Source organism: Dichotomopilus funicola, assembly GCF_033296635.1.
Source record: "Dichotomopilus funicola strain CBS 141.50 unplaced genomic scaffold C8A04scaffold_41, whole genome shotgun sequence".
NCBI lineage: Eukaryota > Fungi > Ascomycota > Sordariomycetes > Sordariales > Chaetomiaceae > Dichotomopilus > Dichotomopilus funicola.
The window spans coordinates 150631-174788 of NW_026944062.1; the positions used below are offsets into that span (position 1 = coordinate 150631).

Consider the following 24158-nt stretch of genomic DNA (forward strand, 5'->3'; position numbering starts at 1 on the left):
GACCTAGGGGCTGGATACGTAGGGAGCGATTAAGGCGGCCCAAAGCAGGGAGTCCATGGTGTGTGTCAAGCAACAGTCTTCATTACACTAACGACATGGCCGTTGTCTTTGTTAACTTGTCTTTTTTTATATATAAGTATCGATGTTTCCGGCGTTGGTCTTCTTCGTTTGATCACCATCAAAAACCAGCAGGAGCAATCCATCCACCATCAACGTCAATCCGCCCACCTAATCCACTAAGAATCGCGATTTCAGTTCCAGAGGTTCTAAGCTGTCTGAAAATGAAGTACATTGCAGCCATCTCTGCGCTCTTTGCTCTCAAGGTATGGAACAACATCCATATTATCGAGTTATATTTATCCTTCCACATCTCTACGTCACAAGCACAATATGCCGTCCAAGAAACTGACACTTACACCAGGTCCTCGCCAACCCACTGGCGATCGCCCCCCGTGTCTCGGTTATTGATCCGAGTGTACTCAAGTGGGAAATTGACGCTGAGAATGGCGAGGTTATTGCGGTCAACGGTACTATTGAGAACGTTATCCACCACCTGCAGCAGCGCGGCTTGCCCTCAAGCGATACCCTGCAGAAGCGAATCCCGCCGCTTGACATGACGGGAACTCATTACTTCTGCGGCGGCCGCTGGGATCGCGCCGAGCTGTCCCCCTTGTATCGCGGCCTGACCTACCTCAACACGGTCAAGGGTAGGGTGCATGTCCCTCGTGGGCCGAGCTCGTGTGGTCGTGTCAGCTGCGACGACTCCTCCGCAATCTACATTTGCAATGATGTATGCTTGTCTTCATTTACTGCCCTGAATCCCCACTCCGCCATTGGCAGCAAAGCTCACAGACTACTGCGTAGAATCGTTACCCGCTCACTCTAGACACCTTCGACCGCATTGTCGAGGCTGCTAGCTACATCATTAGCAAATGTACGATTGTAAAGCCTTTAGTCCAGGTGTCCGGACAGCTGTTCTTTCCAGATAATTGGAACGTTATAGTACGCTGGGACAACGACTGCTAGGTCTGGGCTGGATGAGGCGGCCTAGTCCCGAAAACTGGCACGGAATGGACGGGGTGCTGCCGGGGGAGGAGGGGGGGGGGGGGGGGGTGGTGGGGTGATCGATACTTCGATAGCATCGTGAGTGGTGAAATGGTACTGAGCTTTGGGCCCATTTTCAGGGTGGATGGGGAAGCCGGTCTGATTCGTTTCGTTAAAGGTGTAGTCTTTTACTAGATAGCGGCTTTGGGACCTAGGAAAACCATTGGAGCGACGCAGCCCACAAGCTACAGGCTAATATTTCTTAGTTTCCTGGCAGGCAGCCACGGTCTGGGTGAATATTGCAGGGACACATAATGACGAAAGTACTGAGCCTTTGCCGCACTTTAGAGAAATGCACAAGCCTTTTTATGATGTCGAGAAGCTACAACCCAAGATAGATAGATACTATGTAGGGTTTGTGTTTCATGAGGTTGAAGGTGAGGATCCGCTCATGGGTCCGATTTGCGAACTCGGGGATAGGGTTATTGGTGGAAGATTACATAATCTCAAAAATTGGCTGTCACCCAGTTCGTCAAATCACGTGCACCTTAGCTCGGAACCTCAGGTGGGTGCTCTCAAGCTTCATTTCGTAGCCGAAACACCGCACCGGACGATAACCGACAAGCTGCGAATACACTCTCCGCTCCACCACCGAACCGACCTAGACAAAATGGCCGTCAAACCCATTACTGGCGTACGTAACCCGACCAACGCCGCATCAACACCAATGGCCGTCAACTGCCACAACCCCGCCGCGGAAAGGAACAAAGAGCTGATTGAACTTTAGATGCTCCGCAAGGGGCTTATTACCGACCTGAGCATTGCGCTCGGTAAGTTAACGCGATTTCAGACTTTGCGTTAGGTAGTGCTAATCGCCGGCACCAGGCCTCGGGCTCGTCTTCGGCAACGCTTACTGGTACGAGACCCCCCCAAGAACGGAACCCTCCGCCACCCTCTACGACAGAAGAGGTTCTATTCCTAACATCCCCACCAGGTACGGCTACCACGTCCCGAGGACAAACGCTCGCGACAACTACTACAAGAAGCTGGAGGAGGAGCGTGCTGCTAGGCAAGGGGCTTGAGCGGGGAGCGGAATGGTGGTATATCAACGATAAATGGCCGGAGAGTGGAAGAAAAAGGGTGGCGTTTATGGAATAGCACCAACGGGAGGGAGGGAGAACTGGAGAAGGGGAATGGGTTGTATCATACGAATAACTCATGGTAGACATTGAGTCAGTGGGCGCATTCATATTGGTTTCTCTGTGCTGGTTCAATCTGTGCCGGTGGCAAGGCGCGGGGATCGTGACCAGTTAAAGCCTCCAGAGAGGTGAGTAACGAGGTACCTATTGGTGGTTTAACTGGAGATATTATTCTTTGCAGCAACCTGTGCTGGAGTGGTCATGTGCACACCTTGCCCCTGGGGGCCACCGGTTTCTGTTGGGGTAACTGCTAGAGACCTTCCTTCCCACACTGTTGTTTCTGCCGTAAAACTGCCTTTTTTGTCCTGACACCTAAAAAGTTGGGACACGGACATCCTCAACATCAGCACGCCGCCTCAATTTCCGCACCACCACCCAGACGAAATCGCATTGCTATTTCCCGCCCACGCGCCCGCAGGTGTGCCCAGAGTGGGTCGGGGATGGCCCGAAAACGCAAGCAGAACTCACCTACGAAACCATCGCTGCACTGGCCAGCACTGCACAGGGCTATCGCCCAATTCAGGGCGCGCCACGATGCACTCATACTGAACGAGGCCGAACAGTTCGCAATCGCCCGCCAAATCGATTCGTCGTCCATTCTCGGTTTTTCGGACCTTCCCATCCTCGCTAGTTTGGACAGCCGCGGCTAGGTGACGGACAGGAAAACTGGGGCAAGGCGGCGCCATCGCAGACATAAGGCAACACAGCAGGAGGGGAAAGTGATGCAGTCAATGCGCAGTGCGGGCGCCGCGAGCGTGGGTGCTCGCGTCCTTGGTGAGATTGAAGAGGCAACGCTTGATGAGGTTCGTAGTCGGTCGCAATCGATGGCTGTCTTTGGGCGATTTACTGTGGTTGGGATGTTGCAGGTTGTCCCGTTTGGGTCAAGAGCGCAGTGGTGGAAATCATGGTGCCACAAATTTAACTCTTCAACAGAACTGACATGCTCCCTGCTGATCCAGGTTCTTGCAGCCTTCCGCACAAGCTTCCACGCCGCAAATAATATTGCTAAAGGGGATCACGGCGATGATAATGGGGTTATTGGGAGTAGGACTTCACCCAAGACACGCTCGCCAAGTTTCCCCGTCGATGCGCTCAATGATCTCGTCGATCGTCACTTTCGGGCAACTGGGTCGAGCACTTTAACTCTCGCGGGCCGCCATCTCGAGTTGCTATATTTTTTACTGGCCATTCTCATCGCTACTCCGCACGAGAAGGCCGTGGCCATCATCGACTTTGAAGGGCGCTTCGACCCGCTACGGCTTCTTACTACGTCGGTTGCGAGCAGCGGGCTGTTTGTTGACGGCTCCACAACGGCAGAGACCATGCCCGCTACCACCGCCATCCACCGTAGCGACTTGGAACACCTCCATGTTCTCCGCCCTCCACGCGGAAGTCCTGTGCATGTGGCCGACTGCGTTACCTCCATCGAGCACTACATGCTCTACGGGTCGCACAAGAGCGGCCGTCGGGAATGGTGGGGTACTATAATTATTGGAGGCGGTGCCATGAGCTCCGCGGGCGTTGTGTCGAATGCGGCGGTTTCTCAGGCCCAAGTTGCCGTCACGGCCGGATGGAAGGGTTGGCTGCGGGTTGAACATGCCGAAGTTCCCACATTCTGGGATGCGAGCGTAGAAGAAGCGCTTGCCCATCGGCACGGAAGGCAGACAGTGGTTGAGCGCGTTGCCTGGCTGGCTACTTCCCCATGGGGAACCTTCTCAGTCCCCAGCGATCATGGAGTCATTGATGGCCGTCGAAACTGTCAAGGGGAGACTGGTTTCACCCTGAGCTCCTCTTGATGAGGACTCTCTCTCTGCCCTCAATGGCTCGGGATGGAGAAGAAGAGGCCCCAAGGGGCAACCCAGGAGCCGTACAGGATAACGCGGGGAAAGTTGGGGCTATGCCTCCAGACCTGCCGGTCAGCGCGATCATCAGCTACGACTGGTTTCGGCTTCCAATGACGGTCCTTTGCAGCATTTCTCGAGACCCTCCTAGCCCCTCTTCTTTTCCACTCTGGGGACATGCAAACGCACATATACATGTACACTATCACACTATCAGACTATGTCTGTTCTATCGGATATTGGGAACAGCAACGGCGATCTCGTTTCGCGCGTGGAGAGCACCGACCGAAGGGACACGGATGCCAGAATCCACGTACACCTGCGGGCATCTGCTTGTTGAGGTGTCGGGCTATCAATGAAGCCTTTGATCCAGGCAAGCTAGGGACAGTCCGTCAACGGCGCAAGTCCAAGATGATGAGTTGGGTTACCCGCATCCGGATACGCACAGGCTCTCATTCCTCGTCAGGAAGCTGTCGTCCCATTATCGCCGTGAAATCATACGGCCATGACGACGACCTACAGCGACCGGTCGTGGTGGCTGCGAAGTTTCCTTGGCCTTTCCTGGTTCAACGGCTCTTTTCTGCGACTCACAGCGGGCAACGTTTCACTCACTAAACCCTGGACCTCTCACGGCATGGATCGACAATTCTGGTCTGACAGGCCCGGGCGGGCTTAGCGGGCTCGCAGCGGAGCAAGTCGGATGCTATTCACAGCTGCTCGAGTGGGGTTTGCCTCGGACAATAATATTTGCTTCACATGGCGGCGGGGAGCCCGCTGTGTCTTCACTGTCTGCCAACACTGTCCCCGGACCGGGATTGCATTTCATTCGGTTGGCGAGAAGGATGGAAAGGCATCGACAAACAGTCATCAAAATCATCCAATAACAGACTCGAGCCCCTGCATGAGGTGGCCCGATGCTTGGCAACACGGTTGAAAGAGGCATGGAGGGACGAAGAATTTTGGTGGGCTCGATGGAAGTGGGCGAAAGTGGGAGAGTGGGTAAACACGGTGCGTGCCCGGGACCGACACGGAAGAGGCCGGCACGGAAGAGTACGGGCCAAGGATTTTTCGGCAGAAGGCCTTGTTTGTCCTTCGACCTGCTGGCCCGGCTGGGCATGGAACGACGTGTCGGCCGGCGCCCTCTTTCTCGGGCCTACCAGTCAAGCCAGTGCCTGCTCTGCCATTCTCGATCAGCTCTCGACGACTCTGCAATGTGCGTCGACGAGCCTTGCGAGCGCTTTTCATGCGCCAACGGACCCCACTCCGGCCGAAACCTCACTCACAGACGGACCCGTTATTGACGTCATTGGATCGTCAATGCGTCCGACGCGGCGACTTGGCGGTCAAACCCGCCGCCGCGTTTTCCGGGCGCCCACAGGCGGCTTCCTTGAATGTCTGCATGCATTCTCGCATTTCCAAGGGTTGAGGGGCTTCCCTGAGAGAGACAAGAAAATGAGCGATGCAGGCCAATCAGCAAGCCGCCCCGGCAACCCGTCAGCCAATAACCAGGCTTGAAGAGATGTGGTTGCATGGATTGCCACTGTGTTTCACCGCGAAGTTGAAGGTGAAGATGCATGAGAAGATCTATTCCTGTACCTGGCGGCCACAGAAAACAGAGATTTCCTCACCCCCGTCGTCATTGGGCACTGGTTTGTTGACGACGGGACAACAGGTAGTAACAGGCAGTAACGGGATTGTTGGCGGCTGTAACAAGTAATCCAACCCAGCCGAGAACCACCACGTTTGAGCATCCAATTCGCCTGCTGGCGTCCCTGATCGGCTCCCGCCCCTCCCATTTTCGGGCCTTTACAGATTACAACACCCTGTGAGACTTCTCAATCATTACAATACAGGACGACGCACTTGCGGCATGTGCTGGACTGCTGAGACTAGCTCGTTCGATGCACGGTGAACACGCAACACACCGAAACAACTCAACCCTTCAGGATACTATTGTCTCTTGCAGACAACCCCGGTTCTCGCTTCGCCAGATCGAAACGCCCACCCGCCGCCTTACCCGCCCGTGTTATCCGCCTTGGCTCGCGCGGCTCCCAAAGCCGTCCTCCGAGTAAGTGTGTTGCATCCCTCGCTCAGCAACGATATCCTCAATGCAGGCCCTCTGCAAATTCCTGGTGTACCTACCAGCGCAGGACTGTGTTGTGTACAGTCGCAAGGAAGGGAGTGTCAGGAAATTTAATTTGGATCCCGCACTGTGCAGCTTGGTGCAGAATCGCACATGCCAGGACCCTGGAGGATCGAAGCGAGCATTTGATACCCCGCGGCGGGGTGTGGGCATTGTGGATTTCAGGAACGACACCATCGCTGTTTTCGATGAGCTCGATGGGCAGAAGGGGGCTCTCCGCCTGCCTAACATGGTAGGATTCTCATGGAAACATCGCTCACCACATTGAGCCCATATTTTTTTGGTGGTGGAGTCTGGGGGAGGCAGTGGACATGTGGGTTCGACGAGATCGAAAGTTCGCGCTCCCCAGCACCTCAAGATTCATTCATGTCAAGTACCGTGGCGCCACACTATGTGGGCACTTGATGGGCACAGACATGTAGTGTACGGCAATTTTCCACGCCCCTTCGATCCGATCTCAACACTACACTAAACGGGACGCCGAATCTTGAGAGCGGCTAGGGTTTTCGAATAATTTCGGCTCAGGGGCAGGGCAGCGTGGTGTGGTGAGAAATGATGAAATCTTATCCCTCACTCATCGGCCGTGCGAACCGTGTCTGTTGTCTCGCCGCACGCCCCCCAGTATCCACATCGCCCGCCAGGGCTTTCGAGCGCGCCCAGCCAGACCCCTCGAACCACCCTGGTACCCCTAAGACCCTGTGTTTCCCTCGCCTGCTGGAGCCACTGTCGCCGTGTTGATACGCTGCGATTGCACGACAGAGGGCCCACCACCATATCCACCAACATACCCACCACCATGTGTGTTTTTCTTTTCCAGGCGCCCTCCCGGTCGTGTGGGTGTTTGTAGGTGTTGCGGGCGTTGTGGGCGTGTGGATACGGACTTGTGGGTTTGCGGGCGTGTGTCTGGCAGTACTGTGCTTGCGTGCTGATACCCGGGTTCCAGCTGTTCTCGAGAGGATGTCCTCATCGAGCATCTTGCGGATGGGATCGGTCTATAAAACGGACGGACCCCTCACGGCCCTCATCAACCTCCTCTCTCATCAACCATCCCGCTTCTTCGGTCGTCGTTGATATTGATACTTGAGATATCCAACCAAGCGGAAGCACGCCTGCCTACCTTTATCTAAACTTGTATCCAATACGACAATCACCGAAAAACAATCCCCGGTTGTCCATCTCCTACCACCCAACATGTCGACCCTTCCCGTTCCCCAGCGGCCCCCCATGTGTGACCGCAAGGCGTCCAGCAGCAGTTTCGCCGATGCCTTCGACGATGCCCGGAGGCGCCTCGACGAGATGGGCGTTCACGAGCCCGACACAGACGAGGAAGATGCCCTGTCACCTGTCCCCTCGTCCGGTAGCTCGGCGGTTGGCGGAGAGGGCGGCCTCGCGTCGCCGGCGGAGACCGTGTCGCCCGCGAGTCCAGCCACCCCCATCACCGTGCCCGTTGCGCCCATGGCCGATGCGAACGGCGTGGCAGACAACTTTGCCTTTGCCTTTGACATCGACGGCGTGCTCATCCGTGGCGGGCGCCCGATTCCCGAGGCAGTCGAAGCCATGAAGGTGCTCAACGGCGAGAATGAGTGGGGCATCAAGGTGTAAGTCACGATGCATTTGTCCTTCCCTCCCTTGTTGGCCGTCAATCACTGCGTCAACCCTCCCCACATTTCCAGTTCCCCACGAACAACCACCCCTACTAGCAGTCCCACCTGCCACATGGCTGAATGGTTATGGCTAATTCGACCCTCTCGTTCTTCGTCCACAGACCCTACATCTTTTTGACCAACGGCGGCGGCAAGTTTGAGACGGAACGCTGCCAAGACCTGTCGGCACAGCTCGAGATCGACGTTTCGCCCGGCCAGTTCATCTGCGGCCACACCCCGATGCGGGAGTTTGCTGACCGGTACGGCACCGTACTTGTGGTCGGCGGCGAAGGCGAGAAGTGCCGCCAAGTTGCCGAGTCTTACGGCTTCCGCGATGTGGTCACCCCTGGCGACATTCTCAAGGCCAACGCGACGACGGCCCCCTTCCGCAAGCTCACCGACAAGGAGCACGCCAACTCGCGCGATCTGTTGGCCCGTCACGGCGCAGAGAAGCTGTCAGACATTGTCATTGAGGCCATCTTTGTATTTGCCGACTCGCGCGACTGGGCCTCGGACCTTCAGATCATCCTCGACATTGCCCAGTCCAAGGGTGGCCGTCTCGAGACGCGGTCCGAGACCTTTGACGAGGGCCCGCCCATCTACTTCAGCCACAACGACGTCCTCTGGTCGGCTGCCCACGAGCACGCGCGCCTCGGTATGGGTGCCCTACGCCGCATCGTCGAGACCGTCTTCGAGGACACCACCGGCGGCAAGAAGCTCAACACGCATGCCTTCGGCAAGCCGCAAGTGTCGACGTTCGAGTTTGCCACTCGCCTCTTGCAGCAATGGCGCGCGACGCAGCATGGCCTTGCGGAGTTGGAGCCGCCGGCAACCGTCTACTTTGTCGGCGACACGCCCGAGTCCGACATTCGCGGCACCAACGCGATGAACGCGAAGGCCAAGAACGAGTGGTACAGCATTCTGGTCAAGACGGGTGTCTACCAGGACGGCACCGAGCCCAAGTTCAAGCCGCGCAAGCTCGTCGACACCGTGCTGGACGCCGTCAACCACGGCATCCGCCGCGAAATGGTTCGGGCCAGCGGTGGGCGCCGGGACAGTGTTGTCGAGACATCTCTGCCGCTGGATCAGGACACGCTTAAGGCGATCGCCGACGGGTGTGTCCCGCCGGTTGAGGTGCGCGAGGATCTCTTCCTGGCTGAGGCTTGAGAGCAGGGAGACTTGTTGAAAGAGTGTGAGAGCAATGCATTTCGACGAAGGACGATTGACGACGACCCAGTTCTTGATACCACTGCGTACCTCCATTCTTTGGCTTTTGGCTTCGATTCGATTCTTCTCAAAAAGAGCTCACACTTTTGGTTCTTTTTCTCCTCTTTTTTTGGCTTCGAATCACTCTTATTTCTTCTCTTCTTGCTACGGCGAGCCTTTTTTTTTTCACTTTTACCTGCATTCGCCCGTTTAGGCTTGGCTTGCTCACTTTCATCATGGCATTTCACTTTGGGATTTGGAACACTCTTCGTTGCTGGCATGCAACCGGATTTTGGATATTGGGATGGGAACACGAACATTTTCCTCGTCTTGCATCTTTTGAGGATATGTAACAGACACAAGACACAAACTTGGGGCATATACACCTGGCATATCGCATCCGTCTAGCGAGCACCCTTGATGGGCCTGGACGTCATTCGCATAGAGACGCTAGAATGAATAGCACTGAGATAGAACCTCGAATCGTGTTTTTAAAAAAATGGAGAGCGAGCGCGAAGATGGCGGCTCCTCATACATTACATCATGGCCCGCTATGCGCTGAATACATGGGATCCTTGGGTGTCTGAACACATCGCATGATCAGGTACTGCCGTGACCCTTGCTACCTGGCCTCCCACCTTTCACTGGAAACTCGTCTTGAGCAACTCCGGCTTGCGGAATCGCAGGTCGAGTATCATTTGGCCAAATAAGCCGTTGGCCCACGAGAACCTATCTTCCAGTCAGTACTTGCGCATGTCCTCCGATGAATCGACGAATGCACTAAAAAATGAATAAACAACTCACCACTGCCTGGTCCATTTGCTAGCATCGTTCGAGTTGACACTCTCATGCATCAACCCCAGCCCATCCGTCGAACCGACCAACTCCCTCAACACCTCGACAATCTCCTTGTCGTCGTCTGAGCCCAGAATCCGCACAACGCTGGCCATAGGCCACGCCATGCCCGGCCCGGCATGTGGTCCCCCGATCGAATTCAGCACCGTCCCCGTCATGAAATACGGGTTCTCGTCGGCGCTGAGGAGCCGAGCGCGCGTGCGTTGGTAGACGGGGTCGATGCTACCTAAATAGCCGAACACGGGCGCCGCAAGCAGGCTGGGCACGTTGGAGTCGTCCATGAGGTTGGCCCCGCCGTAACCGTCCACTTCGTAGGCGTAGACCGTCTCGATCGAGGTCGTGCCGTTGTCGGATGCCGTGGTCACGGGCACCACGGCGTACTTGGTGATCGCTTTGCGGAGTTCCTGTGAGAAGGTGTTCATGTCGTCGGCGAGGTTGGCTGGGACGGTTGCTCGTTTCTTGTGGCTGTGCTGGCTTCCATTATCGCCTCCGTCGCCCTGTTTCTGAGCGAGCTCCGCCACAATATAACTCGCACTCTCCAGGTACCGTGCAAACAACATATTCGACGGCACCAAGAACTGAAACAGCGTCGCGTCGTCACTTGGCCGGAATGCACTCCGAATCAGCCCCGTCTCCCGCACCGGACTCCCCAGTCCATCATTCGCCAACGTCTCGGTCGCCCGCGCCGACGGCCGCGTAAACGTATACGGGCTCTTATTCACCGACCCATCCTTCGCATACGTCCCCGCCTGCATCGCCCTCGCCGTGTCCAACACGGTCTGCAGCGCGTCCAACCATTGAAACCGCTCGAAAAATGCCACATCCTGCGTCGACTCGTAGTAGTCGACGGAAATCTGCAAGAACGCCGCCAAGCTATCCAGCTCGTACTTGCACTCAAACACCTCCCCCGCATCATACCCGGGCGTCACCTTGTCGGCCACAGCCGCCGTATTATTCACTGGCGCGATCCCGCTCTCCACAGGCGGCTGGAACGAGTTGCAGAACGGCGCAGTCAGTAGGTACCGCGCCTGCAGGTTGATGACGCCGCGGTACAGGCTCGCGATGGAATCGGGTTTTCCGGGGGCCGCGTCGGGCTCGAGTAGCGACACGTACGACTGCAGCTGGTTGGCGCTGTCGCGCAGCCACATGGCGTCGATGTCGCCCGTGATGATGAAGGCGAGTTCCTCGTCGGCATTGTCGGCGGCGTGGCCGCGCCAGCGGATGGCGGTGTCGAGTGTGTTGGGGAAGGTGTTTTCGAACAGCCGGGCGAGGTCCGGGTCAGTGATGGATTTGGTGACGTTGACCAGGAGGGACTCGACGGCGGTTGAGTTGAAGGTGCGGCAGGGCGCGAACGGGCGCATCGAGGCGAGGGCGTGCTTGCCCGAGGAGAAGGGCTCGTGTCGGGTTTGTGAGTAGGAGGAGTAGTCCGGGCAGAATTGAGAGGACGCGAGAGAAGGGAGGAGGGCGCCGGCGAATAGGGCCGCCTGGGTGTGTGAGGCTTTCATCGTGAAGTCGTGGGCTTTTTGGGTTCCGCTTCGCCGAGAAAGTGGTGATTCGACTCTTGAGCGGGGCGTGAATGTTGGTGATTTCAATGGATAAAGAAACAACAAGGTAGTCGAGATTAACGTTAACGCTTTCCAGTGTGTGCCTCCTCAGATCAACTCCCGATTCCTAGTTCAACGCCTTCCTTCCGTCCCGCAACAGCTCAAAGCAAGCGATGGAGGTCACTCGACGAAGTCCCCAAGCGAGTGATGAACGAACGAACTCGGCACTTTATTTTGATCTCGGCATGTTTCCTGGTCTTATGCGAACCCATTCAGCCAACCTCCCTTGCTGTGTGACGTCCAAGAACCCCAAAGGAACGGGTGATCGGCGGTGTCACGGGTATCGTCATTTTCTTTTGGGACCGACGATCCCTCCCCGAACTTTACCACTTGGCACAGTACCAAGCAAGCAAGTACAGAGCGTACCCATTGATGGAGGCCGCAACCAAACAACGAGACACCAAACAAAAAGAGGGGCGGAATTCCACGTCCCGTTCCTTGGGACATTAACTCCATGCGGGGAACACGGCATTGAACGTTAACACCATGGGTGGTCCGGCCAGGGTTCATATGTGACATGTGTAATCACCGGCCCCGAGTTACCATGGTATTCAGCCACGCCGGGGTAACAAACGTTCCTTATTGGGTACCACGACAATCAACATTCACGACCGGGTTTGGGACATGGCACGCAGTTTATAACTGCCATAGCCGCATGTATCCTAGTTCGGTCTTTATCGTTCTGCTCACCAACCCAGAAAAACTCCCTTGAGGCGATTTCTTAGATACAAGCGTAGAGCGTTTCCAACGAAGCTCGAGCTACCAAAGCAAGGCACCGGCGACGGCTCCAACCATCAACTCAACCATTAATGCTGCCCTGGGTATTGCCCGCACTGAGATGTGATAAACTGCTGATTGAAACAGCGCAAGCGGACGCCAAGACAAGCCCGCGTTGCGTGTTAAATTTGATGATTACAAGCTAGTAGGGCACTAATCATCGACGCACAAAAACTGCTCTCAGGATTGAAAAGATTTGTCGTGGTCCTGGTCATCATGGATTTGATATCTGTGGTAATGACTTCGTAAACAAAGGTGCGGAAACCGTTTTTCGACCGGTCTTGGCGCCATGCAATTCAGGGGTAATTATAACGCGCTCCGCTCGCAGCCCCTGGCGCACCGACGACCAACTGAGCTTATGAGCCCCCGCTCCAGTTTCCTGTTTCAACAAGCCTGATTAGCACAGGGGTAATGCGTTGCACTCGTACCGCCTAGAGATGCAAAGATCACTGGTTCGATTCCAGTATCAGGCAGGCTAAAACCTGATACCATCTATCCCTGGACAGCTCAGCTGTCTAATCTTTTTTCACGATTTTTGTCTTCCGTCTGTTCAACGTCTTGATTGCACCCTTTTGCTTCAGAAAGTAGGCGATTGGGCTCGTCAAGGAATCGAGTTTTACGGAGGTTCTGGAACTGTCAAACCGGCTTCTTTTATGAAAAACCTATTGGTACTTGATCAACTCACCGTCTACGCTGACCGTCCCTCCTCCGGAATACCTAATGCAGATTATCATGTCGTTCTGCTTTTATTTATTCCGGCTGACCATTCACAATAATAGAGTCTGAGAAGCCCGTATAAAGACTGAAGGGTTGTATTTTCACTTCCCGGGTCCTACCACATCAACCGACCACCAAGCGCATCGTCCATAGCAGGATTAAAAATCGCCTACTATTTCACATGCACACCGCGTTGCCACTGCAACCTTCCCACTAGATACATCGTTGCCCTTTCCTTCCCAAATCTTTTGGCCTGCCGCTCTGCCTTTGCCCGCCTGGCGCCTGTACGCGCACAGCGCCATGTCACAACCCGCCGAATCCCCAGGTGTGCTTCGAAGCGTTTCGCCCAAGAGCCTCGACAATAACCATGTCCGAAACCCGTAATACCGGCTCCAAGAAGGTGGGGGTATCTCTGAAAGTTTGCTTGTCTCCAAGTAGCGTCTAGGTGAACGAGGCAATGATGGCGAAAAGAGAAATGAAGCGGAGACTGGAGAAACACATATGAAAAAAAGGAAAAAAACTTGGGGCAGCCATGGGTGAATTTGCCTTGGGGTGCAGCCGAGCCGTGGGACCCGGCTGTACCTGCCAGGCGTTGGATAAAACGGCCATCGTATGAAGCGAAGAAGATATGCTTTGAGTTTCCTTTCCCGATCCCTCATTTGTTTGTCCGGACGAATAAACATGTGACCATAGTCGTTGATACCAGCCAAAGCCGAGAACGCCGTGAAGAAACCCCGATGTCGTATCATCCTGATCCCATTTCCAGAATGGAGAGAGAAATACCAACGAGATTGGTATAGGTGACCCGAAAGTCATGCGTTATGAAGGAAAAGTAAACTCAAAGGTTGGCCCGACAGTCGAGTGCCGCCGAGTAACGCTCTAAGCAACCGGGGCAACGGGGGATACCGCTTGGGCGGGAAGGACTGGAGCGCCGGTGATGTCAACGTCGGGCTGCAAATCGCCGTTCGGGCCAGGCTTCTTAGGGCAGTCGCGCGAGATATGGCCAGGCTCGCCGCATTGGTAGCAGGTCTTGCCAGCGGTGTTGAGCGGTCCGCCGTTGGGAGAAGTGCAGTCGCGGGAAATGTGGCCGAGCTTACCGCAGGCGTAGCATTTCATGGCTTGGGCCTGGCAGTCACGAGCAAAGTGATTGGGGCCACCGCACTTGTAGCAGGTGGCCGGACGAGGCCCAGCACCGGCGAAACCGCCTCGCATGGGAGCAAAGCCGCCACGGGGGATAGGAGCACCGCGGCCAAGGCCGGGGACCGGAGGGTTGGGACAGTTGCGCTGCAAAATCATCGGGTTAGCCACCACCTAGTCCGGGTTGTGTTGGAGTATGGGGGAGAGCACGCACAGCCAAGTGGCCAATGGAATCGCAGTTGTAGCACCGGTTGCCCGCGCCAGCACCGCTCAGACGGAGGGTAGGGCATTCAGCCTGGACGTGGCCGAGACCCTGGCAATGATAGCACTGCTTCGCCTTGGTAGTGCGGGGCATTGGGCATTCGTTCGACTCGTGATTTGGCTGTTTGCCTGACGCGTGCGTTAGAAACTTAGGTTCACACCCCTGTGGGCAGGATCGATGCGCCGGACGTACAGTTATAGCATAGCCGATGAGGCGAGGCGCAGGCTTCGGCATGGTGACCGAGCTCACCGCACTTGTAGCACGCCCGACGAGAAACCGACGACATATTTGCTGTCCTGAAGCGTCTGCAAGGTCTATTAGCGCCTGGCTCCAGAACATTATCCCTCCATATGTTTCCGAAATTCCTAGTCACTTTGGTGGGCACAAGGCGCAGGGGCAGGCAAAGGTGTGGTGTCGCTGTATGGCTGGTGACCGGGTGTATATCGTCCCTGCGAATCGCTTGACAACCGGTATGGTTTCATGGTTTAGTGTTGTCTTTGTTCGGTGATATTTGGCGACCCGTAGAGGCGCGCCATGATGGGACTGAGACGGATCCCTCCCTCGCCGATTTGGGTGATTCGTTGTGCGACCCGAATCTCTCGGCGCGCATAAACGGCGAAACCGTCCTCTGCCCGGCTAACTGGTAACCTCAAGCCTCGGGGTCGCGCCGAAGGCAAGCCTGATGCGCCAGACGAGGCTGTCGTGTCAAATGCGACCAGACACGACGGCGATCGGGGTGTTTGCGTAGTGTGTTATCCAATAATGCGCGCAACTCACCCGTGGGCTGGCCCCGCGTTTGCGCCTCCCACAATCCAGTAAGTCGCCCGTAGCTAGCTCTGCGAGTGCAATGGTATTGTGCCACATCTGTCTTGATATGCGCCTGCGCCGTGCATCCAAACGTGCCTTTGAGAGCGAGGGAAAAGTAACAAAACGAGGCCAAGGAGGGCTTCAAGAGGAGTTGACGGTAGCGGGTGTGGCACTCACCTTGGTGTAAAGTAAAACCCGGAACGAGAAAGTCTAGGAGAACCGTTTCCCACAAAACTCGTGATAATATCGACCGTCAACTGCAGCCTCGACCTTGCTTCCGTTCCGACTTCGTTTCCGACTTCCTCGCCAACAACACCCGAGAGATGGATTTTGCGATTTGTGCTTCAGAGAATTGTGGCAAGAAGGAGGAAGGAGGGAGGAGAAAGAGCAAGAGACGAAATTAGCGGGACAATGGGGGAGCAGATGGGGTCTCCTGGGGATGGAGACGGAGGGAGAGCGCGGGCATGCTTGCTTGCTGGCATTCAGAAAAAACGGAATCGAGTGACATAGAAGTGACATGCTTCGGACGTTGCTTGGGCTTGCGGAGTTTGCCAGGCAAGCCAGGCACCGCAAGCAGCTGCGGCAGGTTTGTGGCGGGGGATGACGGCGTAATTTCGCCCAAGCACCCACATCTGCAGGTTGAATCCGAGCAGAGGAAGTCTATCACAAGTACCCACGTCCTTGCCGTCCTCCTCTTTTCGCCGGCGCATGGAAGGAGGGAACGTGGAGCATCATTCACGGCCCTTGCTCCCTCCGCTAGCGCTCACCTTGGCCCTAGCAAGCCGAGCACAAGGAAGCAAGAGCCTAGGGAGCTCTTTCCGCTGCAACCACCTGGGCCGAGCAAAGCATCGGCACATCGCAAGCCTCAGCCCCAAGGGCACGCTAAGGGCTAAAAATTCTCGGCCTGGCGGGCGAACTGTGGACCCACTCTGCCACTGTAGCCCACCTCATCACCCCACATCCAAGTTGCAGCCCACGATTCCGGTCGCCAATGGAGGCGGGGGCCTAAGTTTCAAGGCCAATGGGCAGAGGCAACCGCGGCTGGCTCGCGGTTCCGTTCCTGACTCGTGGGCCCGTTTCAGCACAAACGCTACCATTACAAGCACCAGCCGTTTTCCGTTTGACCACTTCCATTGCCAGGGATTTTCGAAGGTTCCTTGCAGATTCGTCTCCAACAGCTTGCGCAGTTCATCAGTAAAACCACCAGTAACGTAATTATTTCATATTCCCCGTTAACCAGTCTGCCGGCGCATTGAGTGGACATGTCTCGGAACCCGGATGTTGTTTCCTTCAGATAGGTTGTGCTTGCCGGTGCCGAGTCTCTGCAGCTCGGGTCTCACCGAAAGCCACTGCCGTTGGAGGTGGAGCTACCGTTTTGCCCCGGCCGCCACTGAGAGAAGAGCGAAAGGCCAAGTCTCTTTCCCGATTTCGCATTGGCCAGAAATACCAAGACCTCTTCAAATGACAAAATACCGCCACAGGTCGTGGTTTGTTGCCCGGGAGTGCAGGATGACGAGCGCGCGGGGTGAGAGTTATCGTTTTGTGTCCGGTTGCATCAATCTATTGTGAAGTCGAAGCTCCAGACTCACCAGCTATGGAGTTTCGAGAACGTCCAGGTTTCATTCTCTTTGCCCCTCGCCTGTCCATCCCGGCCCGAAGAATACAGAGAGAAATCGAACAAAGCGGAAACGGGCCCTGTTGCATCCAAAACCCCCATGCCTGCCCCGGGAAACGCGCCCGTCTGCCCAATCATGCCCAACTCGGAGCCAAAAACGGCCGCGCCGCACCCATCGCCGATAGGTTAACCTGTCCGGGCAGTTGAAGATGAGGCAACACGGCCCGGAAGGCCCAAAACGGACACTCTTGGGGTGATCTCGCAAGCCGCAACGGGGTTGTTCGGAACCTCGTGGCATGGAGACGGTTGGTCAACCACATATCACGACGGACTGGGCCCATCAGCTGAAGAGAGCCCTGCATTTACCCAAGATGACGGAGGCACGCAACGGGTTGTGATGGCTGATTGCGAGCCTACATACGCTAGGAGTCCAGGGCGTGTCGTCGTGACGGCCGGTTGGCTTCAGGGGTGGAGGAATGCATCAACGCAGCGCTGGTCGTCGTCTGGGGAGAGTGAGAGGCGTTATCTCGCCAGGCTGTGGGCGACGTCGAGACAAGAGCGCGGCCCGTTAGACTCGGGATTTTGATGGTGTTCATTCCTGGACGCAACACAAGGAGTGGCCAGAACCAGGAACATTTGAACGGCATACAAACGGCTACACGACCACACGCTCGAAATATTCATCCGCGATTATAATTACGTACACCTGGTACGATTCTGGTGGCGATGGCCATCCGCGTTGCGGTGTGTTCACCAAACCCGGCAAATCCAAACCCCAACTCCCCCAAAATGCTCATGTGCCCCTTTCCCCCTCCGACCATCCTTTCCTCATTCATCGCCAACTCTCAACCCGTCATTCTCAGCCAGGCGCCTCGGTTCCCAGGCTCACACCCACGACCCCGACATGCCGCTCTCCGACGGATGCCCGAGTCCCCCGTAGCCACCTCCCCGTGGCGGGGCCATCGACCGCGGACGGGCCTCAACTACATAGCTAACGCCGTCGTCTGATGAGTACGACGGCGGGCGAGGCGCAGCAGTCGGGCGTCCACCACCGCCGCTACCGCTACTCAAGGAGCTCACCGTGCTCTCCATGGATTCAGACCCCGTGGTGCTGCCCAGCTCCGAGACTTCATCGGCTGATGTTTGTTGCTGCTGCTGCTGTTGCTGCCGCTGCGCCGGTTGTGTCTGCTGGTTGCGCATCCAGTAGAGTCGGTTGGGGTCGACTCTCTGTGAGGCCCGTTAGCCATGACCATCATTGCTTTTGATCTGCGTCACCCAGTATCAACGTACCACACTCTCTCGCCAGACGCCATACGCCGGCGGGCCGGTCTTGGTCGCCTCACTCTGGATGCCCACCGCCTCCTCGTCGCGGGCGAGAACCACAGGGATGGGTTCCCGCGGCACGGCGTAGCCACTAGGACCGAGCATCTCGGGCGCCGACGCCTGGCCCAAGGCGGCCATTTGCTCCCGCTTGCGCCGCTTCATGATCAACATGATCAGCCGGACGAGGCTGTAGCAAAAGAATATGGTAACAAAGAGGATGATGAGGATAAGCACGATGGTGAACTCGGTGCTGTTGATGTTCTTTGTGAAGAACAGCGAGAGGTCTGTGTCGGTTTATTAGCGCCGGAGGTTGGTCGAGATGGAAGCGGGATAGGTGAATGCACTCACAGATGGCCAGCGTCAACACCAGGAAGATACCCGACACAAAACACCGCAAGATATGCGAGCGAATGCGCCGCGACTTAACCCAAGGAAAGCAGAAGAGGAAGTTCCTCGGCGGCCGCTTACTGTCGCGCGAGGACCTCCGACTTCCGCTGCTCCCACTACTCCCGCTCGAACTATCCCCCCCCTGCCGACGTTCGCGTCTTTCCCGCCTCTCAGCCCGGCCCTCCTCGCCACGTCTCGACCGATGATGGTGATGATGATGATGACGATGGCTCCTCCCGGATCGCTCCGACCGTCTCGATCGTCCACTCCCGCTTCCGCTTCCGCTCCTTTCCTCCCTCCTCCTCTGCCGTCTTTGCCTGCGCTCCTCGTCATCCCCCCTATCTCGCGAAGACCCTGAGCCTGAATCCGATCGCTCACGCCGACCATGCCTTCTCATTTCTCCACGGTCCCTCACAACCGCCGGCTCCGGCTCCGCCACCAGCCCTGGCCATGTCGTCCCCGCAGGGGTCGCCAGCCCGTCCGCTACCTCATCGTCACGATCCCCTTCCCCACGACCACCGCTCCCCCATGGGCCCCTAAGCCCAGGCACGTTTAACCTCGTCCCAGGCAAGTTCAAATTCAGGTTCAGATCCGGACTTTTTGGACTTTCCGGGCCCAGTGCCGGATGGCGTGAACGGGCACCGTATTGCTGCTGCGGCGGTGGGTAATAGTCCAACACTGTATCCGGTGCGCCGCGTAGGCCGGCACCGGAATCGGAATAATGACTGCTGCTTGGGCGGATACTGAAGCGTTGGCCGTAGCCGTGGTACGGGTGCTGGTGTTGGCCAGGCTGCGGAGCGGGCGCGGAAAACGCGCCGGCGGTGCTGAAGAAGGAAGGGATGGCTGGGCGGAAACGGTGCAGGAAACGAGTGCTGGTAGGGCGCTGGCGTTCGGACATCTCGTGGTTTGCGTTGGCAGACGCGGCGGCGGCTCCTGCTGTGGCGGCTGCGGTGGGGCGAGCCGCTTCGAGGTCGTCGTTGAGGACTTCGTCGTCTGTGTCGGTTTCGGCACTGCTGGGGTGTAGGCCGGGAGAAAGAGGGGTGCGGTCGCCGTAAGGGTCGGTGGTATCGCCTGGTGTGGTTGCCGCAGGGCGCGCAGTGAAGAAGTTGAAGCGGTTCATTTTGGTTGTCCTCCGTGGTTTTGTCTAAGATGAGAAGGTTGTGGGCATGCTGTTTGCTACCACTAAATCGGTCTCTGCTGGTTTGTGCGAGAGGCTATAAATGAAAGGTAAGAGCCACCTAAAAAAGTGAAGGTCGTGAAAAGAAGCGGCCAAGCGCGTGGGTATCATCAACTCCTTTCTCGTATAGTCTACGATGAGGCAAGTCCTTGCTCTCAGAGCAGTCGGTACGTGTAACAACAACCGGCTTCCAGAGCCTTGGAGAAGAAAATGCCAAAGGCGAAATGAAGGAGAAGGAAACAATGGGATGGTCAGACTTTTGGACCTGGTCCTTTGTATATTCTCTCGACGAAGTTCGAGTGATGAGAAACAACACCGGAGGTCGCGATGACACCAGACTAATGCAGGTTCCCAGAACTTTGGGGAACTAAACGACAGGAAGAGAAGCTAGGAAGGAAAAAAGAGTGAACACGGAGGCAAGGATCTCGAAAAGAAGGAAAATATCCCATAGGTCGGCGCAGCATCGTGTTTTGTTTCGAGGTATGCGGGTGGTGTGCCTAACCAGGACTTAGACAGATTCGACTGGCTGCGGACGTCCGAGACGGTTTTGCGGGATGTGGAACTGGGGGGTACCAGGGCGAGGAGATCAAAGAATTCACCTAATTATTTGAACTCCACACGGGGAAGCAGAGCCACAAACCGGGGCATTTGAAGGGTACTCATCCAGTCATCGAAAGGCGATTCAATACTTAGTCCCGGCTTGACGAGTCAAACCGAAGGGACCATGTTGAAATGTGAGACTCGGGTCGGGATACAGGGGTTGGTTAGCCACGGATCTCAAGGGGTTCAACGGCCAAAAAGCCACAGACATCGCGTTTCTCACGAAGGAGGATGAAGCGCGCTCGGGCAGGGCAAGAGGGAACTTGTCATCCCAAGACATCGTGCCCTGGCGATCAGTCGGCTTCGCTTGACACGTTGGAACAAGACCGGTCCTCATTGCTGCGGCCCCTGCGTCGCTCGCTGTTCTGTCGTCTCAAACCGCCCTTGCCCCGGACTACTCGAGTCGACAGGTTAAGAAGCACGAGGAAAAAGAGCAGAAACATAAACAAGCTTGATCGATTGACAGCCAGTCAAATTCCGCTTCTCTTCACTTCCCGTGAGTCACTCAAATCACTTTTACAGCCATTGCATCTGCGAAATCTGACATCTGTTCTTGCAGCCCAACCAAGGCCACAGCTGTCCACGATCTTGAACTGCAAGCGGGAACTCCTGGCCGGCAAAATGGGACAGTTACCGCAAATGATTGGCTGTTGTTGATTCCCACGCGACAGGCCGGTTCAACAACGCATGAAGCAGGGTGGGTGGGGCCGGACAACGTTTCAGCTCGGACCCCTGGCCCCTCCACAAGATGCAGGGCGATGCTGGACGAAGAGGTTCAACTCAACACCTCTCTGGCGAATGCCTTCACAAACTGAGGGGACATCACTGACGCTCTTTAGGGCATAATGAAATGTGTCGAAACGCCGAATCCATCCCCAAGTGGGGGCTCGGCCATCATTTTTGGTTTCCTTGTTAGGATGTTCAATTCTGGGTATCATCTTTTGGTCTTCCTCTGCCACGACATCTTTCTTGTTCTCCCAAGCACAGTTCTACGTTCCGCCTTCTTTCCTTTTTCTTACACCCCCCTTCATACCCCAAAGGAGAGAGTTGCCAACGCGTTCTGCAGAGTGCCAAGCTAAAAGCAAGTGCCTCCTCTTTGGCACTTCAAGCCCGGCCGGTATCGCGGCTGGATAAGGGTGTCCACATGGTCCGGACCATGGATCGCCAGTAGGGTAATGAACCAGATTTCTTTGGCCTCCCGTTTCCATATCGCAAGCTTTCATTCCGCTTATCCGGGCGTCTTGTGGCTTGACAACCTCTAAAAAGCACGGTAAGGTAAAGTGTTGATCGTCTTAGACAGTCGGCCTAGTATGCTGAGAAGCTGCGTCATTTTAGCTCGCCAAGCAACATCGTCTTGTCGGACGACGCAGAAAGGACTGATAAGAGGTTAGTAAGTGAACATTCATGACGAGCGAGAGATCCTGGGAAGGGCTTACTGAGTGGAGCGTCGCCAGGCGCAAACTCGGCGCAGTTCACTGTTCCCTTGTGTCCAGGCAATTTGTAGAGCAGCTTCCCGGAATCACTCCCCCAAACCACCACTGTGCCATCACCAGCCCCAACACCAATCTTCTTCCCATCGGAATCCCAGCTCCCACGAATCAAATTCTTCTCAAGCCCCAACGGCGCGCCATCAAACGTTCGGATGTGCCGCTCAGCCGGCGCGAAGGGCCGAATATCCCACGTCCGCGCCGTCGAGTCCATCGCATACGACAGCAGCTGCTGACCATCGGGTGACACGCGTAATGATGTCACGGTGTCGGTGTGGCCCAACATCGAGTGCACGAGGGTCTTCTTCCGGATATCCCACACCTTGATGTCGTTGTCGATGCCGCCCGAGTAGATCTCATTCCCAGCCTCTGATATAGCCACTGCGGTGATGGGGAACTCGGTCTCGATGTAGTCGACCGCGTTCTTTGTGCGCGGGTCCCATATCCCGATCGTTCCATCGTCGCTTCCACTGATGAGCAATTCCTCGCCGCGTCGGCTGATGTCCATCGCGTTGACGATCTCTTCATGGCCGACGTAGCGTCGTATCCTCTCGCCGGATGTCAAGTCCCAACTCGCGAGGTGTGTATCGGCGGAGGCAGTGAAGAGAATATCAGAGTCGCGTGACCATTGCAAGTCGAGGATGGCTCCGCGGTGCCCACTCAGTACGCCGTAATTCTCGCAATCGCCGTAGGTTCGCCAGAGCACTAACCGCTGTCAGCCGCCTGTCCCTCATCGCAGCCCTTGACGCTCAGGTACATCCCCCCAAAACACCATATACATACTTATTGTCCTGTCCATCGACCCCGATGCGATAAGGTTCCCCGTTGGGTCAAATTTGGCTGCGAAGACCTCTCCCGAGTGTCCTGATAGCTCCATCAGTGGGGCTTGTAACGCGCTCGTCCGAGGAGCCTATATCATTCGAATCAGTACGTTATTGCAGCAAACTCATCCCTACTGTTTCTGCATTCATCACATACTGTCTGGATAAGTGCACCGCCCCCCGACGCGCCCTGACGGGTAAGAGCTCGACTCGTGCCAACATTCTGTCGCTTCACCACCAGCTGTCCCCCACTCGGGTCGCCAGTTGCCGGTCGCTTCTCAGACATGGTCGATAGCAATATCTCTTTGCTGGACCGGGCCAATTGACAGGCAATATGGGCGGTGGTGATCGTGGGGTGGGTCAGGATCCAAGCTTGGTGTTGCAATAGCTGATCTCGTGTTTGCTGTGTTTCTGATGTTTTTAGGCGTGCACCTTGCGAGGTGGAACTGGATTTTAGATGGCCCGTGCTTGCTCCAGCGCACCGCGGCCGTGGGGCACATCCCCACATGGATAGATACCCTGCAGCCGCCTGCCAGCCTTCCAAGCAATGCGCTGCTGGGTTTCCATTTGGGGTAGCAACTGCAGACAACTTCATCTCCATCTGTCCGCTACCACCCCGATCTCGTTGCACCCCCGCTTCCTCCGCTTCGAGTTTGCATTTGCATGTCGCTCTCTCTATATTCTTTCTCTTTGTTGGGGAACACGACTGGCAACGGTCTGATCCGACCCAAGGATGGCTTCAAGCAAAGCCTCGCGGCTTGGGGAGGAGTACGCCTCAGCCCCCCCCCCTTCCCCCCGCCCATCTCGCTAGCACTGAATATTGACACTGACCATGGCGGGCTCGTTGTAGAGTCTGGAAGTAAGCGCAGGCACTAATTCGCTGCACAACCAATCCACTGACCACAAAGCGAAGGACACGCATGGACAAGGTCAACGCCGAGCTCGTGGTTCTCACCTACGGCACCATCGTTGCGCAGCTCTGCAAGGACTTTGACAGCGACTATGTAGAGGTCAACAAGCAGCTCGATAAGATGGGCTACAACATTGGCCTACGGTTAATTGAAGACTACCTCGCCAAATCGAATACGGTCCGGCGGTGTTCCAATTTCCGCGAGACAGCAGAGATGATTGCGAAGGCATGTTTGGCTCGACATTGTTAACCCAATAAGTACCATCAGCCTAACAAAATATTGTTACGCAGGTCGGGTTCAAGATATTCCTCAACATCACACCCAACATCACAAATTGGACGAGCGACGGCAAGCAGTTTTCCCTCATCTTCGACGAAAATCCCTTCGCCGACTTTGTTGAACTACCCGACGACGGGCGCGCTCAGGACGAATTGTGGTACTCCAACATACTATGCGGTGTATTACGCGGTGCTCTAGAAATGGTACAGATGCAAGTGGAGGCTCATTTCGTCAGCGACGTGCTGCGGGGGAATGATACGACTGAGATGCGCATCAGCTTGATACGATACATCGACGACGAGCTTCCGCCAGAGGATGACTAG

At 56.0% G+C, this 24158-nt stretch overlaps 10 protein-coding genes and 1 non-coding gene across 11 annotated transcripts; 6 read left to right on the top strand and 5 right to left on the bottom strand.

Annotated features, from left to right (window-relative positions):
• Nucleotides 1–281: 281 nt before the first annotated feature.
• C8A04DRAFT_29656 (uncharacterized protein) lies at nucleotides 282–1026 on the top strand (the record flags this gene model as incomplete). Its single annotated transcript, XM_062781086.1, has 3 exons — nucleotides 282–323; nucleotides 422–790; nucleotides 865–1026. 3 exons carry the CDS (start codon nucleotides 282–284, stop codon nucleotides 1024–1026), a joined length of 573 nt encoding a protein of 190 aa, XP_062636071.1.
• A 688-nt stretch (nucleotides 1027–1714) lies between these two features.
• Nucleotides 1715–2126, top strand: C8A04DRAFT_29657 (uncharacterized protein; the record flags this gene model as incomplete). The annotated part of the gene is made up of 4 exons (XM_062781087.1): nucleotides 1715–1738; nucleotides 1832–1874; nucleotides 1930–1960; nucleotides 2039–2126. 4 exons carry the CDS (start codon nucleotides 1715–1717, stop codon nucleotides 2124–2126), a joined length of 186 nt encoding a protein of 61 aa, XP_062636072.1.
• A 272-nt stretch (nucleotides 2127–2398) lies between these two features.
• C8A04DRAFT_12994 (uncharacterized protein) lies at nucleotides 2399–2929 on the bottom strand (the record flags this gene model as incomplete). Its single annotated transcript, XM_062777542.1, has 2 exons — nucleotides 2399–2555; nucleotides 2712–2929. 2 exons carry the CDS (start codon nucleotides 2927–2929, stop codon nucleotides 2399–2401), a joined length of 375 nt encoding a protein of 124 aa, XP_062636073.1.
• Nucleotides 2930–2965: 36 nt separating this feature from the next.
• C8A04DRAFT_38082 (uncharacterized protein) lies at nucleotides 2966–4828 on the top strand (the record flags this gene model as incomplete). Its single annotated transcript, XM_062784103.1, has 3 exons — nucleotides 2966–3046; nucleotides 3203–3979; nucleotides 4745–4828. 3 exons carry the CDS (start codon nucleotides 2966–2968, stop codon nucleotides 4826–4828), a joined length of 942 nt encoding a protein of 313 aa, XP_062636074.1.
• A 2590-nt stretch (nucleotides 4829–7418) lies between these two features.
• C8A04DRAFT_29659 (HAD-like domain-containing protein) lies at nucleotides 7419–9037 on the top strand (the record flags this gene model as incomplete). The annotated part of the gene is made up of 2 exons (XM_062781088.1): nucleotides 7419–7825; nucleotides 7993–9037. The coding sequence occupies 2 exons, from the start codon at nucleotides 7419–7421 to the stop codon at nucleotides 9035–9037; spliced, it is 1452 nt and encodes a 483-aa protein (XP_062636075.1).
• Nucleotides 9038–9717: 680 nt separating this feature from the next.
• C8A04DRAFT_38084 (uncharacterized protein) lies at nucleotides 9718–11436 on the bottom strand (the record flags this gene model as incomplete). Its single annotated transcript, XM_062784104.1, has 2 exons — nucleotides 9718–9805; nucleotides 9881–11436. The coding sequence occupies 2 exons, from the start codon at nucleotides 11434–11436 to the stop codon at nucleotides 9718–9720; spliced, it is 1644 nt and encodes a 547-aa protein (XP_062636076.1).
• Nucleotides 11437–12703: 1267 nt separating this feature from the next.
• Nucleotides 12704–12785, top strand: C8A04DRAFT_t96. Its single transcript has one exon. It is a non-coding gene; the product is annotated as a tRNA-Thr (tRNA).
• Nucleotides 12786–13908: 1123 nt separating this feature from the next.
• On the bottom strand, nucleotides 13909–14714 carry C8A04DRAFT_13053 (uncharacterized protein; the record flags this gene model as incomplete). Its single annotated transcript, XM_062777563.1, has 3 exons — nucleotides 13909–14313; nucleotides 14381–14556; nucleotides 14621–14714. The coding sequence occupies 3 exons, from the start codon at nucleotides 14712–14714 to the stop codon at nucleotides 13909–13911; spliced, it is 675 nt and encodes a 224-aa protein (XP_062636077.1).
• Nucleotides 14715–17735: 3021 nt separating this feature from the next.
• C8A04DRAFT_38086 (uncharacterized protein) lies at nucleotides 17736–19680 on the bottom strand (the record flags this gene model as incomplete). The annotated part of the gene is made up of 4 exons (XM_062784105.1): nucleotides 17736–17907; nucleotides 17953–18077; nucleotides 18141–18457; nucleotides 18522–19680. The coding sequence occupies 4 exons, from the start codon at nucleotides 19678–19680 to the stop codon at nucleotides 17736–17738; spliced, it is 1773 nt and encodes a 590-aa protein (XP_062636078.1).
• A 1983-nt stretch (nucleotides 19681–21663) lies between these two features.
• C8A04DRAFT_38087 (Pre-mRNA-splicing factor cwf17) lies at nucleotides 21664–22931 on the bottom strand (the record flags this gene model as incomplete). The annotated part of the gene is made up of 4 exons (XM_062784106.1): nucleotides 21664–21713; nucleotides 21774–22529; nucleotides 22608–22734; nucleotides 22803–22931. 4 exons carry the CDS (start codon nucleotides 22929–22931, stop codon nucleotides 21664–21666), a joined length of 1062 nt encoding a protein of 353 aa, XP_062636079.1.
• A 447-nt stretch (nucleotides 22932–23378) lies between these two features.
• C8A04DRAFT_29664 (uncharacterized protein) lies at nucleotides 23379–24158 on the top strand (the record flags this gene model as incomplete). The annotated part of the gene is made up of 4 exons (XM_062781089.1): nucleotides 23379–23413; nucleotides 23496–23504; nucleotides 23559–23781; nucleotides 23847–24158. The coding sequence occupies 4 exons, from the start codon at nucleotides 23379–23381 to the stop codon at nucleotides 24156–24158; spliced, it is 579 nt and encodes a 192-aa protein (XP_062636080.1).